General features: G+C 44.3%; 1 protein-coding gene across 4 annotated transcripts in view; it reads left to right on the top strand.

The window, feature by feature from the left end:
• LOC141735569 (amyloid-beta A4 precursor protein-binding family A member 1-like) overlaps positions 1-19,171 on the top strand; it is a 36,484-nt gene extending 17,313 nt beyond the window's left edge. For 3 of the 4 annotated variants that reach the window (XM_074568578.1, XM_074568577.1, XM_074568579.1), the window contains exons 2-6: positions 419-505; positions 1,146-1,331; positions 15,833-16,012; positions 16,786-16,998; positions 17,841-19,171. In XM_074568578.1, coding sequence (XP_074424679.1) covers positions 1,152-1,331; positions 15,833-16,012; positions 16,786-16,998; positions 17,841-17,951 — 684 coding nt within the window. In that variant the 5' untranslated portion in view covers positions 419-505; positions 1,146-1,151 and the 3' untranslated portion in view covers positions 17,952-19,171. Of the gene's footprint in view, positions 1-418; positions 506-606; positions 714-1,145; positions 1,332-15,832; positions 16,013-16,785; positions 16,999-17,840 lie in introns of all 4 variants that reach the window. The other variant, XM_074568580.1, reaches the window with a different exon arrangement.
• Positions 19,172-20,535: the final 1,364 nt, after the last annotated feature.

Here is a 20,535-nt window from a genome sequence, read left to right as displayed (position 1 = left end):
ACTTAAAATTGCAAGCATTTGCTTTTTGTTTACAAAGGTACAGCTTCTGGAGGGAGTTAGCACGTTAATAGTATGTTGTCTGACAGTGAAGACCCTCTTGCCAGAACCGCACTCTAAGTTATTTAAAACTGCACCCGTGATACACAGTTTTCCATTATTCTGAGCAGTCACTGTTGTTAAGCCCCTGTATGGGAAGGGAGGTAAGAGTGGCTTTTATGGGATTAAAAATTTTACAAATTGCATCTAACCGACTTCCATATCTAGTACAGTGTTTCCATATGTTTTTGTTTATCTTTAGCTTCTGCAATCTAATACTTTGTTTTGAATTGCTGTTCTGGTGACTATGTCTTGTTTGTGATCTAATATCATTATTAAGGGTGTTACCTAATGTTATTGACCCTATTCCATTTATTTGCAGGCTCCAGAAGTTGAATCTCAACCTGTGACTGAAGTGGACCTCTTCATTTCTACACAGAGAATAAAAGTATTGAATGCAGACACACAGGTATGGACAAAGAAGCACCTTTGCCAGGTCAGGCCTTGTCAGTGTTACAATAATAGTCATTTGAAACAGACTTTGTCTACCTGCCAAAATTTGACTTTCAGGGAGTGCTGGCTCTTATAGTTCCCTCCAAGACTTCCTGGTCAGAAATCTATGCTGAAGAACCATGTCACGCATGGAATTAATCAGAGTTGTCTGACTGATTTGGCAGGTATGCTAATTGCAGTCAGCCCAAAAGATAAGAAGCTTTGTTCACATTATACGTCATTCTAGGCAGTCTAGTATCATAATATGATAAGTATCAATTGTCCCCAGACAAGCCTAAAGTATTTGGTTGTGATAACTAATTTGAAGTCCTTAGTCCTCAGCATGTTGTGTGTGTTCAGGCCAAGATACCCAAGTCTTTGTGTTCTTTTCCACAGTAACTTTCATTTTCAAAATGTGCTTTTTTTTGGTTTACTTTTTTTGAAAGTGAGACTGTTGGTTCCTCTTGGCACCTCCTTTCATAAAGGAGATTTTTTCCTTTTTGTAGGCATTTTCTTAATAAAGGTGTCATACTGTCATTAATCTCTTTATAAAACACCAAAAGTGTAATAAAAATTTGCTTAAAACATCATCTGATACCTTTTTTTATATCCTACAGGAAACTATGATGGATCATCCTCTGAGGACCATTTCTTACATTGCGGATATAGGGAATATAGTTGTTCTGATGGCTCGTAGACGAATGCCGCGATCAAATTCCCGGGACAATGTGGAAGCATCTCACCCCTCCCAAGATGGAAAAAAGCAATACAAAATGATTTGCCATGTCTTTGAGTCTGAGGATGTAAGGAATTTTTTTTTTAATGTTCTGATTTTTCTAGGAGGTAAAATGTGAGCACATCTTGACAGACTTGAAAGTCTATAGCCAATGGTCCTATTTGGCTTGTTTGTTAATTGCATAAAAATATTTCATCGAAGTAGAACTTGCTTTCTCTTTGCATGATGGAACCCTGTGTTTTGCTTGCAAAGTCAGTATTTATAGAACTTCCTTTTTTTCAAGTAAATTTAATACTTTCCTAGAGACAGGGAGGGGCAAATTCTAAAAGAACACTGTTGCCACAGTTTACATATACCAGTTCAAGATCGGTGAGAGTGAACATCCATCAAAGAAGTTTGTTTTCATAGGGAGCTTCCATTCCCTAGCGTTGCCACAAGGATCGCTGATATATGCCATTTTGGGCTTTTTTTTGTTTGTTTGGGTTTCCTTTTGATATGATGATGGAGTTCAGAAGGAGTAGCTGAAATTATCCCCCCCCCCCCAGTATGATCTTCTCCATAATTTGTCCAGGTACTAAGGTTAGACTAATAGGTCTGTAGTTTCCTGGGTCTTCCTTCACTCTCTTCTTGTAAATTGGAATAATGTTGACTAGCTTCCAGTCAGTGGGGACCTCCCCAGACTCCCAAGACCTTTGGTAGCTGATTGAGAGGGGTCCTGCTGTAGCTTCTGCCAACTCCTTCAGCACTCTGGGATGAATCCCATCAGGCCCCATGGACTTATGAACATTCAGCTGATACAACCGGTCCCTTACAATTTCAGTGTCCACAAATGGAAAGTCACTGTTCCCGCAGTCGTAGTCCTCCAACTCAGAGGGCTGGGCAGCCCAAGGTCTATCAGTATTATTAAAGCATTGAATGCCTCTGCCTTTTCTTCATCCCTATTAGTCAGGTGACCATCTTCAACAAGTATCAGTCCAATGTTTTCTTTAGACCTCCTCTTGCTATTAACATACTTTAAAAAGCCTTTCTTATTGTCTGACACAACACTGGCCAGTTTCAACTCTAAATGAGCTTTGGACTTTTGTGTCTTTTCCCTGCATATGCGAACCACAGCTCTGTAATCTTCCTGCGAAGCTTGACCTTGCTTCCAGAGATCCTGCAATTTATTTTTCCTCCTGAGTTCCAAGAGGAGTTCCCTGTTCAGCCAAGCTGGTCTTCTGCTCCGCTTACTTGACTTACGACACAGTGGAATTGCCTGCTCCTGTGCTTCTAAATGGTGGTTCTTAAAGACTGGCCAGCACTTGTGAACTCCTAAGCCCTCAAAAGCAGATTCCCCAGGTACTCTGCTAAATAGCTCCCTAAACAGCTTAAAGTTTATTCTCCTGAAGTCCAGGGTAGCAACTCTGCTTTCCTTTTTTGTCATTACACTGAAAATTCTAAACTAAACCGTTTCATGATCACTGTGGTCAAGACAGCCACCTGCCATCACATCCCCCATGAGTCCTTCTCTATTCACAAATAGCAAGTCTAGGAGGGCATCTTTCCAAGTTGTCTCACTGAGTACTTGTGACAAGAAGTTATCCTCCACAAACTTCAAGAATTTCCAGGACCTGCTCATCACAGCAACGTGATATTCCCAGATGATGCCTGGGAAGTTGAAATCTCCCATAAGGAGAAGGCCTACCAATTCTGAAATTTCTCCTAATTACTTATAGAATAACTCATCAGTGCTTACATCCTGGCTGGGCAATTGATAGTAGACACCCACTACAACATCTCCTTTCTTTTCCATCCCCCTAATCCTCACCCAGAGGCTCTCCACCACATCATCACTAACTGTAAGGGCTGTACAGTCAAACCTCTCCCTTACGTATAGTGCAACACCTCCACCTCACCTGCCCTGCCTACCCCTCCTGAACAGCCTGTAGCCCTCCATCCCAGCACTCCAACTGTGGGACTCATTCCACCAAGTTTCACTGACACCAATGATATCGTAGCTCTGGGAGATGACCAATGCTTCCAGTTCATCCTGTTTGTTTCTCATACTGCGTGCATTAGTGTACAAGCATTTCCACCCTCAGGCAATGCCATGCCAACCCTTGGCTTACCTACTGAAACTTATTTTCATAGGGAGCTTCCATTCCCTAATGTTGCCATGAGGATTGGTGATATATGCCATAAAGGGGTATTTGGGGCTTTTTTCATTTGTTTGGGTTTCCTTTGGATATGATGATGGAGTTCAGAAGGAGTAGCTGAAATTATTTCCCTCCCAAAAAAAAGCCCAAGGAATAATGTTGGGAATTCCAATAGAGTGTCCTTTGTAATTACAAAGTTTCTTTATAACTCCTTGGTTGCTGTTTAAATCAGGTGATGGTCATCTTCCTCTTCATTGTTGTCAATTTAGGGCAAATGCCCTCTCAGACAGTTGTGGGTGTCCCATTCACACCCACTATTACACTCACCCACTGTGGTGGGTTCACCTTGACTGACTGCCAGGTGCTCACCAACCCACTCTCTCACTTTCCCTCCTCGTCAGAACAGAGGGAGAATAAAAGATGAAAAAATCATGTGTTGAGATAAAGGCAGTTTAGTGAAGAAAAGCAAAGGTCGCACGCAGAAGCAAAGCAAAGCAAATTTATTCTCTACTTCCTATCAGCAGGCAATGTCCAGCCACTTCCTGGGAAGTAGGGCTGTGTATGTGTAGTGGTTGCTTCGGAAGACAAATGCCTGAATAATGAATGCCTCCCCTCCTCCTCCTTTCTCTCAGCTTTTATTGCTGAGCATAACGTTATATGGTATGGAATAGCCCTTTGGTCAGTTTGGGTCAGCTATGTCCCCTCCCAATCTCTTGCCCACCCCCAGCCTAATGGCCTTTGGGGGCAGGGAGGGTTGGAGAGACAGCCTTGATACTGTGGGAGCACTGCTCAGCAGTATCCAAAACACCGGTGTGTTATCAACACCTTTCTAGCTACAAATACAAAGCACAGTGCTACGAGGGCTTCTATGGGGAAAGTTAACTCCATCCCAGCCAGACCCAATACACCTACTCACATTAGCATCTTATCGTCTGTTCTTACCCAGGCCATTTTACCAAGCGTGGGTGCACAAGACTAAGTTGTCTGTTATCAAACCTGATGTCCTGTCCTCACTAATTAAAACCCAAATATTTTAAGAAAGAAATATCAATCCACATAACTTGTTTATGTAGTTTGATTTTTTAAAAAAACTAAACTAAATTAGCAAGGGGAAAAATCATACACGAATACATCAAAATGAAGTTGGGAGATCATATAATCATAGAATGGTTTAGGTTGGAAGGGACCTTAAAGATCATCTTGTTCCAACCCCCCTGCCCTAGGCAGGGACACCTCCCACTAGACCAGGCTGCTCAAAGCCCCATCCAGCCTGGCCTTGAACACTTCCAGGGAAGGGGCATCCACAACTTCCCTGGGCAACCTGTTCCAGTGCCTCACCACCCTCACAGGAAAGAATTTCTTCCTAATATCTAATCTAAATCTACACTCTTACAGTTTGAAGCCATTACTCCTCCTCCTATCACTACAGGCCCTTGTAAAAAGTCCCTCTCCAGCATTCTTGTAGGCCCCCTTCAGATACTGGAGGGCCGCTATAAGGTCTCCCTGGAGCCTTCTCTTCTCCACGCTGAACATAGAATCATAGAATCATTTAGGTTGGAAAAGACCCTTGGGATCACTGAGTCCAACCATCAACTCCACTCTACAAAGTTCTCCCTTACACCATATCCCTTAACACCACATCTAAACGAGTCTTAAACACATTCATGGATGGTGACTCCACCACCTCCCTGGGCAGCCTATTCCAGTGTCTAACCGCTCTTTCTGTGGTTTATTCTCCAGGCCCTTCACCAGCTTCGTTGCCCTCCTCTGCACTCGCTCCAGCATCTCGATATCTCTCTCGTATTGAGGTGCCCAGAACTGGACACAATACTCAAGGTGTGGCCTCACCAGTGCTGAGTACAGGGGGACAATCACCTCCCTCCTTCTGCTGGTCACACTATTTCTAATACAAGCCAGGATGGCATTGGCTTTCTTGGCCACCTGGGCGCACTGCTGGCTCATGTTCAGCCATTTGTCAATTAGAACCCCCAGGTCCTTTTCTGCCAGGCAGCTCTCCAGCCACACTTCCCCAAGCCTGTAGCGATGCATGGGGTTGTTGTGGCCCAAGTGCAGGACCCGGCACTTGGCCTTGTTGAAGCACATTCCATTAGCATTGGCCCATCGGTCCAATCTATCCAAGTCTCTCTGTAGAGCCTCCCTATCCTCATGCAGATCAACACTCCCGCTTAGCTTTGTGTCATCTGCAAACTTGCTGATGATACCCTCTATGTCCTTATCAAGGTCATCAATAAAGATGTTAAACAGAAATGGTCCCAACACCGAGCCCTGAGGGACACCACTTGTGACCGGCCGCCAGCTGGATTTAACCCCACCACTCTTTGGGACCGCCCATCCAGCCAGTGCTTGATCCAGCAGATCGTATGCTCATCCAGGCCATGAGCAGCCAGTTTTTCCATGAGAATTCTATGGGGAACAGTGTCAAATGCTTTTCGAAAGTCTAGGTAGACAATATCCACAGCCTTTCCCTCGTCCAATAATCGGGTCATCTTGTCATAGAAGGAGATCAGGTTCGTCAGGCAGGACCTGCCTTTCATAAACCCATGCTGACTAGGCCTGATCCCCTGCTTGTCCATTATATGACTTGTAATGGCACTCAGGATGATCTGCTCCATGACCTTCCCTGCTACCAAGGTCAGACTGACAGGTCTATAGTTTCCCGGATCCTCCTTTCTGCCTTTCTTGTAGATGGGTGCTACATTTGCTACCCTCCAGTCCATTGGGACCTCCCCAATTAGCCATGACTTCAGGTAGATAATGGAAAGTGGCTTGGCGAGCACGTCTGCCAACTCTTTCAGCACTCTTGGATGTAACCCATCCGGTCCCATAGACTTGTGTGCATCCAAGCAGTGTAGCAGGTCACTGATCGCTTCCTCTTTAATTGTGATGACCTCGTTCAGCTTCCCCTCCCTGTCTCCTAGCTCATGAGGCTGGGTGCCCAGGGAACAGCTAGTTCCACTGCTAAAGACTGAGGCAAAGTAGGCGTTGAGCACCTCAGCCTTTTCCTCATCCTTTGTGACTATGTTTCCCTCTGCATCCAATAAGGGAGGGAGATTTTCCCTAATCCTCCTTTTGTTGTTAATGGATTTATAGAAACATTTTTTGTTATCCTTAACAGCTGTAGCTAGGTTGAGCTCTAGCTGCACTTTGGCTCTCCTAATTTTCTCCCTGCATAGCTTCGCTATATCCTTATAGTCTTCATGAGAGACCTGCCCCCTCTTCCAAAGGTCATAGACTCTCCTTTTGTTCTTGAGGTCCAGCCAAAGGTCCCTATTTAGCCAGGCCGGTCTCCTTCCCTGCCTACTTGTTTTTCGGCACACGGGGACAGCCTCCTTCTGTGCCTTTAAGACTTCTCTCTTGAAGTATGTCCAGCCTTCCTGGGCTCCTATATCCTTCAGGGCAGCCTCCCAAGGGATTTTGTCCAGCAGTCTTCCGAACAGGTCAAAGTTTGCCCTCCGGAAGTCTAAGGTGGCAGTTTTACTAACCCCTCTCCTTGTTTCTCCAAGAATCAGAAATTCGATCATCTCATGATCACTGTGCCCTAGATGGCCACCAACCTTTACTTCCCCCACAAGTTCTTCCCTGTTCACAAGAAGCAGGTCCAGGAGGGCACCTTCCCTCGTCGGCTCACTTACCAGCTGTGTGAGGAAGTTATCTTCCACACATTCCAGGAACCTCCTGGATTGTTCCCTCTCTGCTGTGTTGTATTCCCAGCAGATATCCGGGAGGTTAAAGTCCCCCACAAGAACAACGGCAAGTGACCGCGAGATTTCCCCCAGCTGCTTATAGAAAGCTTCATCCGCCTCACTGCTTTGGTTGGGAGGTCTATAGCAGACTCCCACAGCGATATCAGCTTTATCGGCCCTTAACCTAATCCAAACACTCTCCACCCCATCATCAGTATACTTGATTTCTGAGCTCTCATAGCATTCTCTAACATACAGGGCCACTCCGCCTCTCCTTTCCTGTCTGTCCCTCTTGAAGAGCTTGTAGCCATTGATTGTGGCACTCCAGTTGTGAGAGGCATCCCACCACGTTTCTGTGATAGCCACTATGTCGTAGTTTTCCTGGTGCATCATGGCTTCAAGCTCCCCCTGTTTATTGCGCATACTGCGTGCATTGGTATAGATGCACTTCAGATGCGCTAACGATTCCAACACCTTTTTGTGAGTGTGGGCCCCATTTCCTACCAGACCCCTCTCAGGTGCTTCCATGATTTCTAAATGTCTCTCCCTTCTCTCAAATGAAATGGCAGAGTGAGAGTCCTCGCTAGTCAACCATCCTTCAAGCCCTGGCATGCCTCCCTTGGGTTTATTCCTGACAGGCCCAGTTATCTCCCCTTCCCCCCCTCATATCTAGTTTAAAGCCCTGTCAATGAGCCTTGCTAACTCCTGCCCCCAAATTCTTTTCCCCTTCTGGGACAGGTGCATCCCACCTGCCACCAGCAGGTCAGGTGTCTCGTATAGCAGCCTATGATCAAAAAACCCAAAGCCCTGCTAATAACACCATTCCCAGAGCCATGAGTTGACCTGTTGCCTCTTCCTGTTAATTTCCTCATTCGTGATTGCCACTGAAGGGATAGAGGAGAACACAACTTGCGTTCCTGATCCCTTAAGCCGCCGCCCCAAGGCTCTAAAATCTCTTTTAATTGATTTTGGGCCCCTTCTACCCACTTCATCACTACCCACCTGAAATACTAAGAGGGCGTAATAGTCAGAGGAGTTTACTAGGGCCAGAAGTTTGTCCAACACATCCCTGACCCATGCCCCAGGGAGGCAGCAGACTTCCCTGTGAAGTGGGTCAGGACGGCATATTGGCCCCTCCGCCCCCCTCAGTAGAGAGTCACCCACAACAATGACCCGTCTGCTTTTCCTTTTGGAGCCAGTGGTGATGCTGGGTCCATGGGGACTTTGTTTTTCTAACATTTCTGGCCTGGGTGTATCATCCTCCTCTCCAACAGCCAGTTCCTCCTGCAGGACTTCATATCTGTTCTGCAAGGGTAACTGGGAAGGTGGGAGGGGCCGGGAGGGGATTCGCCTGCTTCCCCGAGCAGGGACCTGTTTCCATTCCCCCTCTTCTCTGCGATCCCCTCCTATTGCCTGGTGACGAGAGGGGAGGGGGTCCTCTGATTTGTGTGGGGCCTCAACCTGTTCCCTTTCTCTCAGGGAGTGGGTCCACCAGTCACTCTCCCTCTCACATTCTCTGATACTCCTCAACCTCTCCACTTCTTCCTTTAGCTCAGCCACCAGAATGAGCAGATCATTTACCTGTTCACATCTGGCACAGGTGGTGTCTCTGCTGCCCTCCATCGCAAGTGCCAGGCTCCGGCACTCTCTGCAGCCAGAGGCCTGGACGCCCATATGTTTGCGTGGGGCCTCTGTCTGGGTGCCCACAGTTCTTTTAACAGCAGCCTTCAACCGGGTAGCAACCATGGCTGGATCTCTACACGCAAGTGACACCTTGTGACTCGAAGGTCAGTTGGGGTGAGCACTGGTTGCTCACTCTGTGGCCAGGGACTAGTCCCTGCCCTTCCGGAGGCTTCTTACAACCTGGTGGCTTGATCAACTGGGGGAGGTGCTGGCTCCACCCCCAGGCTCACTCAGCAGCCCGCTCACTAGCTGACAGCCCTCAGCACAGGCCGAGGGCTTTTGCCAGCTTCCAAAAGCCCCAAAAAGAGCTTTTTGTTGGCCCTTTTCGCTGCAGATCCCTTCCCCAGCGCAGTCTTACCTGCCCTGAAGCTGGTCTCCGCGGTCCCCAACTCTCTCAGCCTGTCCTCATAGGAGCGGTGCTACACCCCTCTGATCATACTCCTGGCCCTCCTCTGGACCCTCTCCAACAGGTCCATGTCCTTCTTGTGCTGAGGATTCCAGATCTGCACACAGTACTCCAGGTGGGGTCTCACGAGAGCAGAGTAGAGGGGCAGAATCACCTCCCTCGCCCTGCTAGCCATGCTTCTTTTGATGCAGCCCAGGATATGGTTGGCCTTCTGGGCTGTGAGCGTGCATTGCTGGCTCATGTTGAGCTTCTCATCCACCAACACCCCCAAGTCCTTCTCCTCATGGCTGTTCTCAATCCATTCTCCACCCAGCCTGATATAGAGTTGTCAGTCTTATAATCAGGTTAGTCCCAAATAAAATGATCTCGCAGAGTGCTAATTGACAAGCCAGCAAATCTCATTTATTGCTCAGCCCTCCAAATAACAGGATATTATGTCTCCATGGTGACCACCATGTTTATGCCCATAAGATGGCTCTTATAGAGGGAGAGGAATCACTCCCATGTGAAAATTAATGCTTAGAGTACAGCAGTCATGCCAGTTAAGGCATCCTGCCCAAATTACAGATGGTGAGGTAATAGCCTATTTCTACTTCTATGATTCTTGTGCCTTGCACCTCACTTAAGCTTCAAAAAGACTTTGCAGTACAATTCAAAGTATATTAAACTAATTAATAAAAATTTAAGTGAAAATATTAATTTCTCGCTAATACCTTAAATGCCTTAAAAAATATTTGTAAGGGATTCCAGATGGGAAAGTTTCCTTTAAGAAGTGTCTGGGTTTATGTATTTGGGAACCTGTTCTGAAGGCACCATGTTCATATAAATTCTATGGTTGCAGGTACATATGCAACCTACTGCTGGGATTCTCAGTGTTTTTGCTTTACCTTTTTAGAGGTAGTCCTCTACCAAACCAAATTTGCCAGAAAACCTTAAAGATTGATTTTTATGCAAAGTAGCATATAACCCACTCTTCTTGTAATGCCCTTAATGAAATTGGTATTGGTATTCATGAAATTTTGTTGTTTTGGGGTGTTTTGGGTTTTGTTTGCTGTTTTTTCTTTCCGGGGAGGGGGGCGGGCACATCACTAGTGATCACATCACCTGATGTACTGCCTAGTTTGAGGCTGTTGCTTCTGTATTTCAAATCACACATTTTGTATGTTACTGGACTCTCTCTCACTGGCCAGTTCAAAAAGCAAAGATCAAATTGTCAGATGCCAGAGGCAGTGGTTTCTTTTCTTTCAGAATATGAGAGCTTTCCTGGATCTATTTCTCAGTATTTTCTTGGCTATTCAAAATGTGTGCTTCCATTAGACGATTGTTGTCATTACTTTCTGTGGTTTGGTCAGATGATTTCATATTTGTGTCGGACACGATCCTTCCTGTGCCAGAAAATATTATCTTGGAAAGTACAACATGTCTATAGGTCTAAAAAAAAGCATTGATCACTTAATAGTCTGAATATATTCTGAGGATTTTCAGGACATGAGCATTCCTCAGTCATAGAGTAGTTAAAAAAATAAACATTCTAAAAAATCCAAATTAGTAGGAAAAAATATAACTCGGAAAGAGTTCAGATAGAAATATATCTGTTAGCAGCAAAGAGATTTCCACTCTAAAGAGCTTGTAAATCCAATGGAGTAGTAGAGTCTCTTTTATATATAAATCTCTCATATTTCACTGTCATCTTTTCTTCTTCTGGGACAACTGGGTATCTAGCAGAATTTATCTAATTAAGCTGATTGTGATACGTCTTAAGCCTTCAAATGAGTGATAGCCAAAATGTGTCCCTGCTTGGAACTGTCCTTATCTTAAAAAAAACCGCGATGACAACAGATTTTCCAAGTATAGTTGTCACTGAATATTCAGAACAGCTCAACTCCTAAAACATGGCCAAATGCTGGGTGTCTAAATGGCAGTTGATCTCTTCTTGGATGTCCATCTTGGTGTATGCACCTGAATGTACAAGTCCATATTTATCTCCTCTCTTGCAGATAGCGTGCTGAGCTAATGAATTGCACTGCACTTATCTTCTTGCCATATTGTTCTTGCCATCAAATTGTTTTGATTTGAAAGTTTGCAAAATAATGGAAGTACAGACTCTGTGTGCTGTTGACCTTTTCAGTGCCAGAGATCATGTTTTTGTCATCAACAGGTTTAGAGCTAGCTTGAGTAGATACAAGATACAAAAAGGTTTTTTTGGGGGATTGGGAACCTTTTCCTTACTGGGGCCTGAATTGGACTACGTGTGAAAAAACAGCTTAGCTGTGTTCCTACATCCCCAGCACATCCCCACACTGTAGGCTACGGAGTCCTCCCATCCTCTTTCCCTCCCCCCTAACCAGAACTACACACCAGAGGGCAGTTTCATTCTGCACTGTGACCAGTGCCCCTACACCCCACAGTGCTTCCTGCACCCAGCACTCTGGTTATACACAGCACTGTTCCACACAGGTTCCTGCGCTGCTCCCATCAGCTCTGCCCTCATGCCATGTTGCTTTCCACTTGTAAACAATATGTATATCATTCCAAGTTTACCTCAATCACCTCACAACAAAGGATTCCGCTAGTCTGCTATTTTCAGCTGCTTCCTTGCCTTGCATGGCACAGAGATCAGAGCTTTCTCTTTACATGCCTTTGTTTTTCTACCCATCCCCGCCTCTACCACCAGTAGCAGGTGGTAGGAGCCAGAATCATAGAATGGTTTGGGTTGGAAGGGACCTTTAAAGATCACCTAGTCCAACCCCCCTGCCATGGGAAGGGACATCTTTCAGTAGATTAGCTTGCTCAAAGCCCCTCCCAACCTGACTTTGAACACTTTCAATGATTGACACTCTGCCTCCTGACACCCTGCCCCTTGACCAATATCAGCAGTGTAGACAGACTGCCGACACCCTGCCCCCTGACTGACATTGGCAGCATAGGCAGAATGCCACCCGCATTATTTACGTAAGGTATGATTCTCTCAAATCACACTACCATTGGTGGAGCCATGGGACAGCACAACTCTTACATTCAAAAGGCATTTGCACAATTGGCTGTTGCTGTCAGATGACCTGGACACCAAGTGTCCCTGGCAGTCCACCAGAGCCATGGCATCACTTATGATCCTGTGTTTGCTATTAGTGATCAGCTGAGTCTCTGTAATGATGCATTGTTGTTCATCTTTCCTACTGCCTCAGCAAAGCTATGTTTTATAACATGTTGTCAGACTGCATTACCATTTGCATCACAGGCATCCACAACTTCTATGGGCAACCTGTTCCAGTGTCTCACCACCCTCATCATAAAACATTTCTTCCTTATATCTAATCTAAATCTACCCTCTCTCAGTTTAAAACTGTTTCCCCCTGTCCTGACACTACAGGCCTTGGTAAAAAGTCTCTCTCCATCTTTTTTATAAGCCCCCTTTAAATATTGAAAGGCTGCAATAAGGTCTCCCCAAAGCCTTCTCTTCTTCAGGCTGAACAACCCCAACTCTATCAGCCTGTCTTCATAGCATAGGAGAGGTGCTCCACCCCTCTGATCATTTTCATAGCCCTCCTCTGGGACCCGCTCTAACAGGTCCATGTTCGCCTTGTGCTGGGGACCCCAGATCTGGATGCAGTACTCCAGGTGGGATCTCACCAGAGCGGAATAGAGGGGCAGAATCGCCTTCTTCAACCTGCTAGCCACACTTCTTTTGATGCAGCCCAGGATACGGTTGGCTTTCTGGGCTGCAAGCGCACATTGCCAGCTCATGTCCGATTTTTCACCCACCAGTATCCCCAAGTCCTTCTCTGCAGGGCCGCTCTCAATCCGTTCAGCAGCCAGTCTGTACTGATACTGGGGATTACCCTGACCCAGGTGCAGGACCCTGCGCTTGGCTTTGTTGAACCTCATGAGGTTCACATGAGTCCACTCCTCAAGCCTGTCCAGGTCCCTCTGGATGGCATCCCTTCCCTCTAGTTTATCAACAGCACCACTCAGCTTGGTGTCATCTGCAAACTTGCTGAGGGTACACTTGATCCCACTGTCTATGTCATTAATGAAGATATTAAACAGTATTGGTCCCAATATGGACCCTTGAGGGACACCACTCAGTACTGGTTTCCACTTGGACATTGAACCATTGACTGTAACTCTTTGGACATGGCTATCCAGACAACTCCTTATTCATCTAACAGTCCATCCATCAAACCCATATCTCTCCAATTTAGCAGCAAGCATGTTGTGGGGGACAGCATCAAAGCCTTACAGAAGTCCAGGTAGATGACATTCGTAGGTCTTCCCTTGTCCACTGATCCAGTCCCTCCATTGTAGAAGGCCACTGGATTAGTCAGGCATGATTTGCCCTTGGTGAAGCCATGTTGGCTGTCTCTAATCGCCTCCCTGTCTTCCATATGTTTCAACATAACTTCCAGGAGGATCTGTTCCATGATCTTACTGGGCACAGAGGTGAGGCTGATTGGTTGGTAGTTCCCAGGGCCCTCCTTTCTACCATTTTTAAAAATGGGTGCAATATTCCCTTTTCTCCAGTCACTAGAACAGCTCACAGGGAGTAATGCAGCAATGAGTGAAAGCTATGGAGCATCCAGTAGCTTTAGGAGCAGAGCAGCCAAGAGCAAGCTACAGACATATGAGAGAGCCATATAGACTAGGCAGAGTGGGCTGGAAGCCCATTGAACTTCATTCATGAAATTCAGCAAGGACCAATGACAAGTCTTGCACCTAGGGAGTAAGAAACCCTGGCAACAAAGCAGGCTGGGGACTGACTAGCTGGAGAGGAGCTCTGCTGAAAAGGCCCTGGGGGGGCTTGGCAGACAGCAATGCTGAACATGAGCCAGCAGTGTGCCCTGGCAAGCAAAGACAGACAACATCGTCCTGGGCTGGATTAAAAGGAGCATAAGCAGTAAATTGCAGGAAATGATTCTTCCTCTCTGCTCAACGCTCATTAGACCACCTCTAGAATACCACATCCAATTTTGGGTCCCCAGTCTCCTCCCAGTACAAGAAAGGCATTGACAAACTGGAGTGAGTTCAACAGAAGGCCATCAAGATGGTCAGGGGGCTGGAGCACTTGCCCTATGAGGAGAGGCTGAGGGACAAGGGCTTGTTCAGCCTGGAGAAGACAAGGCTTCAGGGGGCCCTAACAGCAGCCTTCCAATATCCATGAGGAGATCAAGAAGATGGAGCCAGGCTCCTCACAGTGGTGTATGGTGGGAGTATGAGAGCTAACGGCCATACATTGAAACAAGAAAGGAATGGATACAAGGAAAAACTTTTTCATCATGAGGACAGTCAAGTATTGGAACAGGCTGTCCAGAGAGGTTATATAGTCCATCCTTGAAGATTTTTCAATACCTGACTAAAAACCCTGAATAACCTGGTCTGACCTCATAGCTGATTGCTTTGAACAGGAAGTTGGACTAGAGACCCTTTGAGGTCCCTTCCAACCAGAATGATTCTATGATCGTGGGCTGCTTCCAGTCACATTAAGGGCTGGATTTGATCAATGGGCCAGTTGTTTCCACCCTTTACATATTTTATCTGAGAGTAACTTCAAACACGGTTGTGAGAATTTTAAAGGAAAGCATGGACAAGAAGAAAGAGTAGGAAATACCATAGCATCATAGCATAGCTGGGGTGGGACAGCACCTCTAGAGACTGTCTAGTTGAACCCTCCCCCCGCTCAAGCAAGGTCCACTAGAACAATTTACCCAGGACTATGTCCAGTTGGGTTTTGAATACCTCCAAGGATGGAGACTCCAAAACCTCTCTGGGCAACCTGTTCCGGTATTCAACCACACCCTCACAGTAAAAAAGTGTGTTCTTAGGTTTAAGTGTAATTTTCTGTGTTTCTGTTTGTCCCCATTGCCTCTTGTCCTGTCACTGGGCATCACTGAAAAGAGCCCGGTCCATCTTCTTTACACCCTCCCATCAGGTATTTATATGTTTCTGTAAGATCCCTCATGAGTCTTCTCTTCTCTAGGATGAACAGTCACAGCTCTCTCAGCCTCTCCACACATGTCAGATGTTCCAGTCCCCGAATCATCTTTGTGGCCCTTCTCTGGAGTCTCTCCAGTCCATGTCTCTCTCGTACTGGGGAGCCCAGAACTGGACACAGGACTCCAGTGTTGAGTAGAGAGGAAGGATCACCTCCCTCGACCTGCTGTCAGCACTCCTCTTAATGCAGCCCAAGATACTTTTGCCTTCTTTTAAAGGCCTCATCATCATCTTTTAAAATGCTGTCATGTGTTTTCTAGAAGGTGTGTTTATTTTTTATTGATGGCTTGCCTTTGTGCCAGAAGAGAAAACTATCACAGGTGAGAGCTCAAGTTCTCCCTCTGGAGTCTCAGTTTCAAGTAATGCAATGGGTATACCTTTATGTTAGCAGTAGTTAGCTGTGAAAGGAAAACTTTACTTGTGTTTCTTATGTGTAGTTACTTGTTCAGCAGGGTTCACTGTGTGGATGAATATGTTGACATTCTGTTTTGCTTTTTAATTATTTCTTTAGGTTCAGTTTTTAAAAAATTTATGACAGTTCCTTAACTTGTAGGCATGAACCATTTTGTAGCATGTTTATAACAGAGAAATTGTCAGTGAATGAAACCATTGGAATGTTTGATGTTCTTTTCTTCTTTGGGAATTATTACAGGCACAGCTGATTGCACAGTCTATAGGTCAAGCATTTAGTGTGGCCTACCAGGAATTTCTGAGGGCAAATGGAATCAATCCAGAAGACCTAAGCCAGAAGGAATATAGTGACTTGCTCAATACCCAGGACATGTACAATGATGACCTGATTCATTTTTCCAAATCTGAAAACTGCAAAGATGTATGTCTGCTTTTTTTCCATAACACCATTAAGCTCATGTATCCTGAGTTCAGACCTGTACTGGCAACAATTAGAAAGCTATTAGTGCTTCCAATAAATAACCTCAATGAGGTAAATTCTGTCCTTCCCAGTAGGTTTATCCTGTGGGCAATTCTGTTTTAAGAGCAAGCAGTGAACCCTAAATTTATCAATAGTTGAATGATTTACTGACTCTGTGTGTTCTTTTTACCAAAAAATTTTCACATTTGAGACATTACATGTCAGTGAAGTGAATATACAGTAGACAGTATAAAAATTTTGGAGGCACTGAGGTTGATAAGAGTGGTTGGCCCCAGATTTTAAAAGGCTATATATTTGATGCTGGTTTTATTACTAAAGATGAAGTAGTGTAACACTGCAACACATGGGTAATTGTTTCCGAAAACACAGTCACAAGTACTTTAAATCCCTCCCTGACATATAGTTCTGTCCACCAAAGTCCATCATGCCAGGGTTTCTTCTGTACCAGCTCCCTCCAGCCATATGAACAGATGAGTTCTATTTGGGCGGGATTTTGAATTTAAAAAAATCTCTAGTTTTAATGTTATTTGATGGTTGAAGGCATTTAAACTGTGTTAAACTATATACCCTATTGTGTTTTCCCTTTGAATAAGAAAGGCATTTTGCAAATGAGAAGCCTGTGTTTGTTTATATGGAAACATAGAGGGGGGTGTTCATCAGTTTCATAGATGAGAAAAAAGATTTTGTTTGAAACTCTCTTTCTTATGATTCAGGTTTACATTGAAAAGCAAAAGGGAGAAATTCTAGGTGTAGTGATTGTGGAATCTGGATGGGGATCCATTTTGCCTACAGTTATTATAGCCAACATGATGCATGGAGGACCATCAGAGAAGTCTGGGAAACTAAATATAGGGGACCAGATCATGTCAATTAATGGGACCAGTTTGGTTGGCTTACCACTCTCAACATGCCAGAGCATTATAAAGGTACAGAGAATATTCCTGGATATTACATGTTTTAAAACCTTTATTGGAGTAGTGGGAGAGCAAAAAGTATAGAACTATTTGTTGTTTGTTAACTCTGATCTTGTGCATTTTATAGCAGTTTCCTTTTGATGACCTTAAAGGAGAGGGCAAATTCTGTTTTACATATTTTCTGAGCCCTAAGAAGGGAGCTATGCAACTTGAGTGTATTGGAAAGTATATTGTTTCTTTGAACTTGGCTAAATGGTGGGATTTTTTTTAATTGGAAGAACTTTCTTTTAATTGACATGAGAGCATGTAAATGCAAAAAGCAGGCAAGTCAACTGGAAATGAAGAGTCTCTGGGGTAGATGCAACATACAACAGAATGTGTATTTAAACATCAGTGTTTCAGGAGGGGGAAAGATGCAACCTTTGAGAATGTTGCAAATTCAGCTAAATTGTCTTCTGGGTTACCTATTGAAAAAGTCAATCACCACAGAACTGCTGCATATTGTAGCATGTACACATGCAATGTAATACTATATATGACTATAGAAATCCTTCTGTGTCCCTGCTGGGTAGTGGTGTTCTGCAGTAAAAAAATGTTTGTTTAGTAATTCACAAAATAAATAAGTATGTCTTTGTTGCCCATGGATTCCTTTCTTAATGCTTGAACTAAAAAATTTGCTATAAAGATCTGATATTCTGGTTTCTGAAAATGTAAACACCGTGCACTGACAAGTAATAGATATTTAAGTCTCTGAGACCAGCCATTCTGGATTCAGTGAATTCAAATGATATCTTGTGAATGCAGTGTATTAAAACTTTGGTAACATCACTCTTTTTTATTTTTTCCTGAAACAGGAAAATCCCTTATATATCTCTGTGCCAACTTCAGTGGAACAAAGCTCACCATCCTTCATGTTATCAGCTTTGTCATACTTGGTTTTAGTTCCATATCAGTTTTATTTCTAAAACTGATGTATACTTTTCTCATATAGATGGACTTTTGCTGTGATGCATTAAGAATCTTCTGTACTTTCTGAAAATGAAAACAATAAAAAATCTAGCTTTGCTGTCTCCTGCCTTTATGAGGCCTTTATACTCCTTTTTCATGGATACATGAGGCTGCTATCCATTTATCTTTCTGTTAAGAAGGTAGTCTTTATAGCCATGCTTCTAGAACTTTTTATGTAACATTTTTGGATAACACAAATGAACTCCCAAATAAAATATCAGTCACCCAAGTATATATTTCAGTGTTACAGAAATATCCTAAGATTGTAAACTTTTCGTGTGCTATAAGGACTCCTATGAAAAAAAAAAGCATTTTATATAGATGAGGAGAATATCTTGCAATTACTTCACATAAGGTTATTTTTAAATTAGAGATGTAAGCCTTGCTGCTAATTGACTATAAACCATTTACAAACTGACAGGTCTAGGAAGAAACTTTCCATATGTGATAGTTATTCCCTAATTGTATTATGCTACTTATGTCTTTTTCTGAAGCATCTTGTGCTAACTACTATCAGAAACAGATTCAGGGAATTAGAAGGCAGTTAGAAGCATTGACTTTTCATCCTAGCAGAATGTCAGTTTCAAGTCAGTACCAAGTCTAGAGTTAAGCTCAACAAAATCAGCAGCAGTAAACTGCATATAGAGACACCAGTATATTACCTTAGCTGTAATAGGAGTTATTTTTCTGAATGAAATCCTAATCTCGTTGAAGTCAGTGGCAGGCAACCCATTGTTTTCAATGGGACCCATATTTGACTTTGTTCATATGGAAGAAATTCAAAAGCAGGCATTGAAATTGATAAATGTTAACATGATTGAAGCTTGAAGCTACCATACTCTCTACATAGCATCTCTTTCCCATATGGGTTCTGTTTATTGAACATTAAGTGTGTGTAAATCCAACATTTCAGAGTAATGTGTGTTCAGTTCTATATGTTGTATGGAAAAAAGTAATGTAACATTGGAGTTGGTTTTATCTGCAAGACACAGCTCTGAACGCTTGAATATGTGTAACAGTCAGACTCTACATTTATCTCCACTTTTATGTTTGGGTTTTCCTTCTTCATTTAGTTCTTCTGGTAGCAAAGATTTAATGGTGAATGTGATAAATCCAGTTTAGAAGGGAGGGGTAACATAAATGTGAATATTGCTTATACATGGACTTGACGTTTGCATTACAGAATTTAATATAACTACTAGGCGGTGGGGCCTCTTCTGCACGCGTCACCTCCTCCTCTGGTGACATTCCAAAATCTTTGCCTTCTGGCCAGTCCATGATCAATTCCAGAACTCTGGGCAACTGGGGTTTCCCATTAGAGCCCACTGTGTGATTAGTGCGACCAACTTACTCATGCGTAAGTTGCATGATGTGTAGCAGGGTCCATTTCTTTGAACATCCAGCCCAGCACCGGCAGTCGAGGTGGTAAGAGAAGCTGTGCTTCTGTACCAACCACTTCCGAAGCAGCTCGAACCCCTTCATATGCTGCCAATATCTCTTTTTCTGTTGGAGTATAGCAGGCTTCGGATCCCTTCTGTCCCTGACTCTGAAACCCTAGGGGTCGACCTTGAGTCTCCCCTGGTGCTTTTCGCCAGAAGCTCCAGGTAGGGCCGTTCTCCCCAGCTGCAGCATAGAGCACATTTTTAACATCTTGTCCCACCTGGACTGGCCCAAGGGCTACTGCATGAACTATTTCCTGTTTAATTTCTTCAAAGGCTTGTTGTTGCTCAGGGCCCCATTTAAAATAATTTTTCTTCCAGGTCACTTGATACAGAGGGCTTACAATTAGACTGTAATCTGGGATATGCATCCTCCAAAACCCCACAACGCCTAAGAAAGCTTGTGTTTCCTTTTTACTAGTTGGTGGAGACATAGCTGCTATTTTGTTGATCACATCCATTGGGATCTGGAAACTGGATCTCCTGCGCAAGTCCCTTGACCTTACTTCGTTTTATGGCAAAACCAGCTTTCAGAAGGATTCAAACTATTTTATTCCCTTTCTCAAAAACTTCTTCTGCTGTGTTGCCCCATACGATGATGTCATCGATGTACTGCAGATAGAATCATAGAATCATAGAATCATAGAATTGTTGAGGTTGGAAGGGACCTTTAAGATCATCGAGTCCAACCTTTAGCCTACCCTGACAAGAGCCACTTCTAAACCATGTCCCTCAGTGCCCCATCTACCCTTTTTTTAAACACCTCCAGGGATGGTGAATCCACCACCTCCCTGGGCAGCCTATTCCAATGTTTAATAACCCTTTCAGTGAAAAAATGTCTCCTAATATCTAATCTAAAGCTCCCCTGACGTAACTTGAACCCGTTTCCCCTCGTCCTATCACTTGTCACCAGGGAGAAGAGGTCAGCCCCCATCTCTCTACAACCTCCTTTCAGGTAGTTGTAGAGGGTGATAAGGTCTCCCCTCAGCCTCCTCTTCTCCAGGCTAAACACCCCCAGCTCCCTCAGTCGTTCTTCATAAGGTTTGTCCTCCAGGCCCCTCACCAGCTTTGTAGCCCTTCTCTGGACACGCTCCAACACCTC

This window comes from Larus michahellis, chromosome W (assembly GCF_964199755.1).
Source record: "Larus michahellis chromosome W, bLarMic1.1, whole genome shotgun sequence".
NCBI classification, from domain to species: domain Eukaryota; kingdom Metazoa; phylum Chordata; class Aves; order Charadriiformes; family Laridae; genus Larus; species Larus michahellis.
The sequence above is the reverse complement of the archived record's forward strand: the minus strand, read 5'-3'. Positions and strand labels throughout refer to the sequence as shown.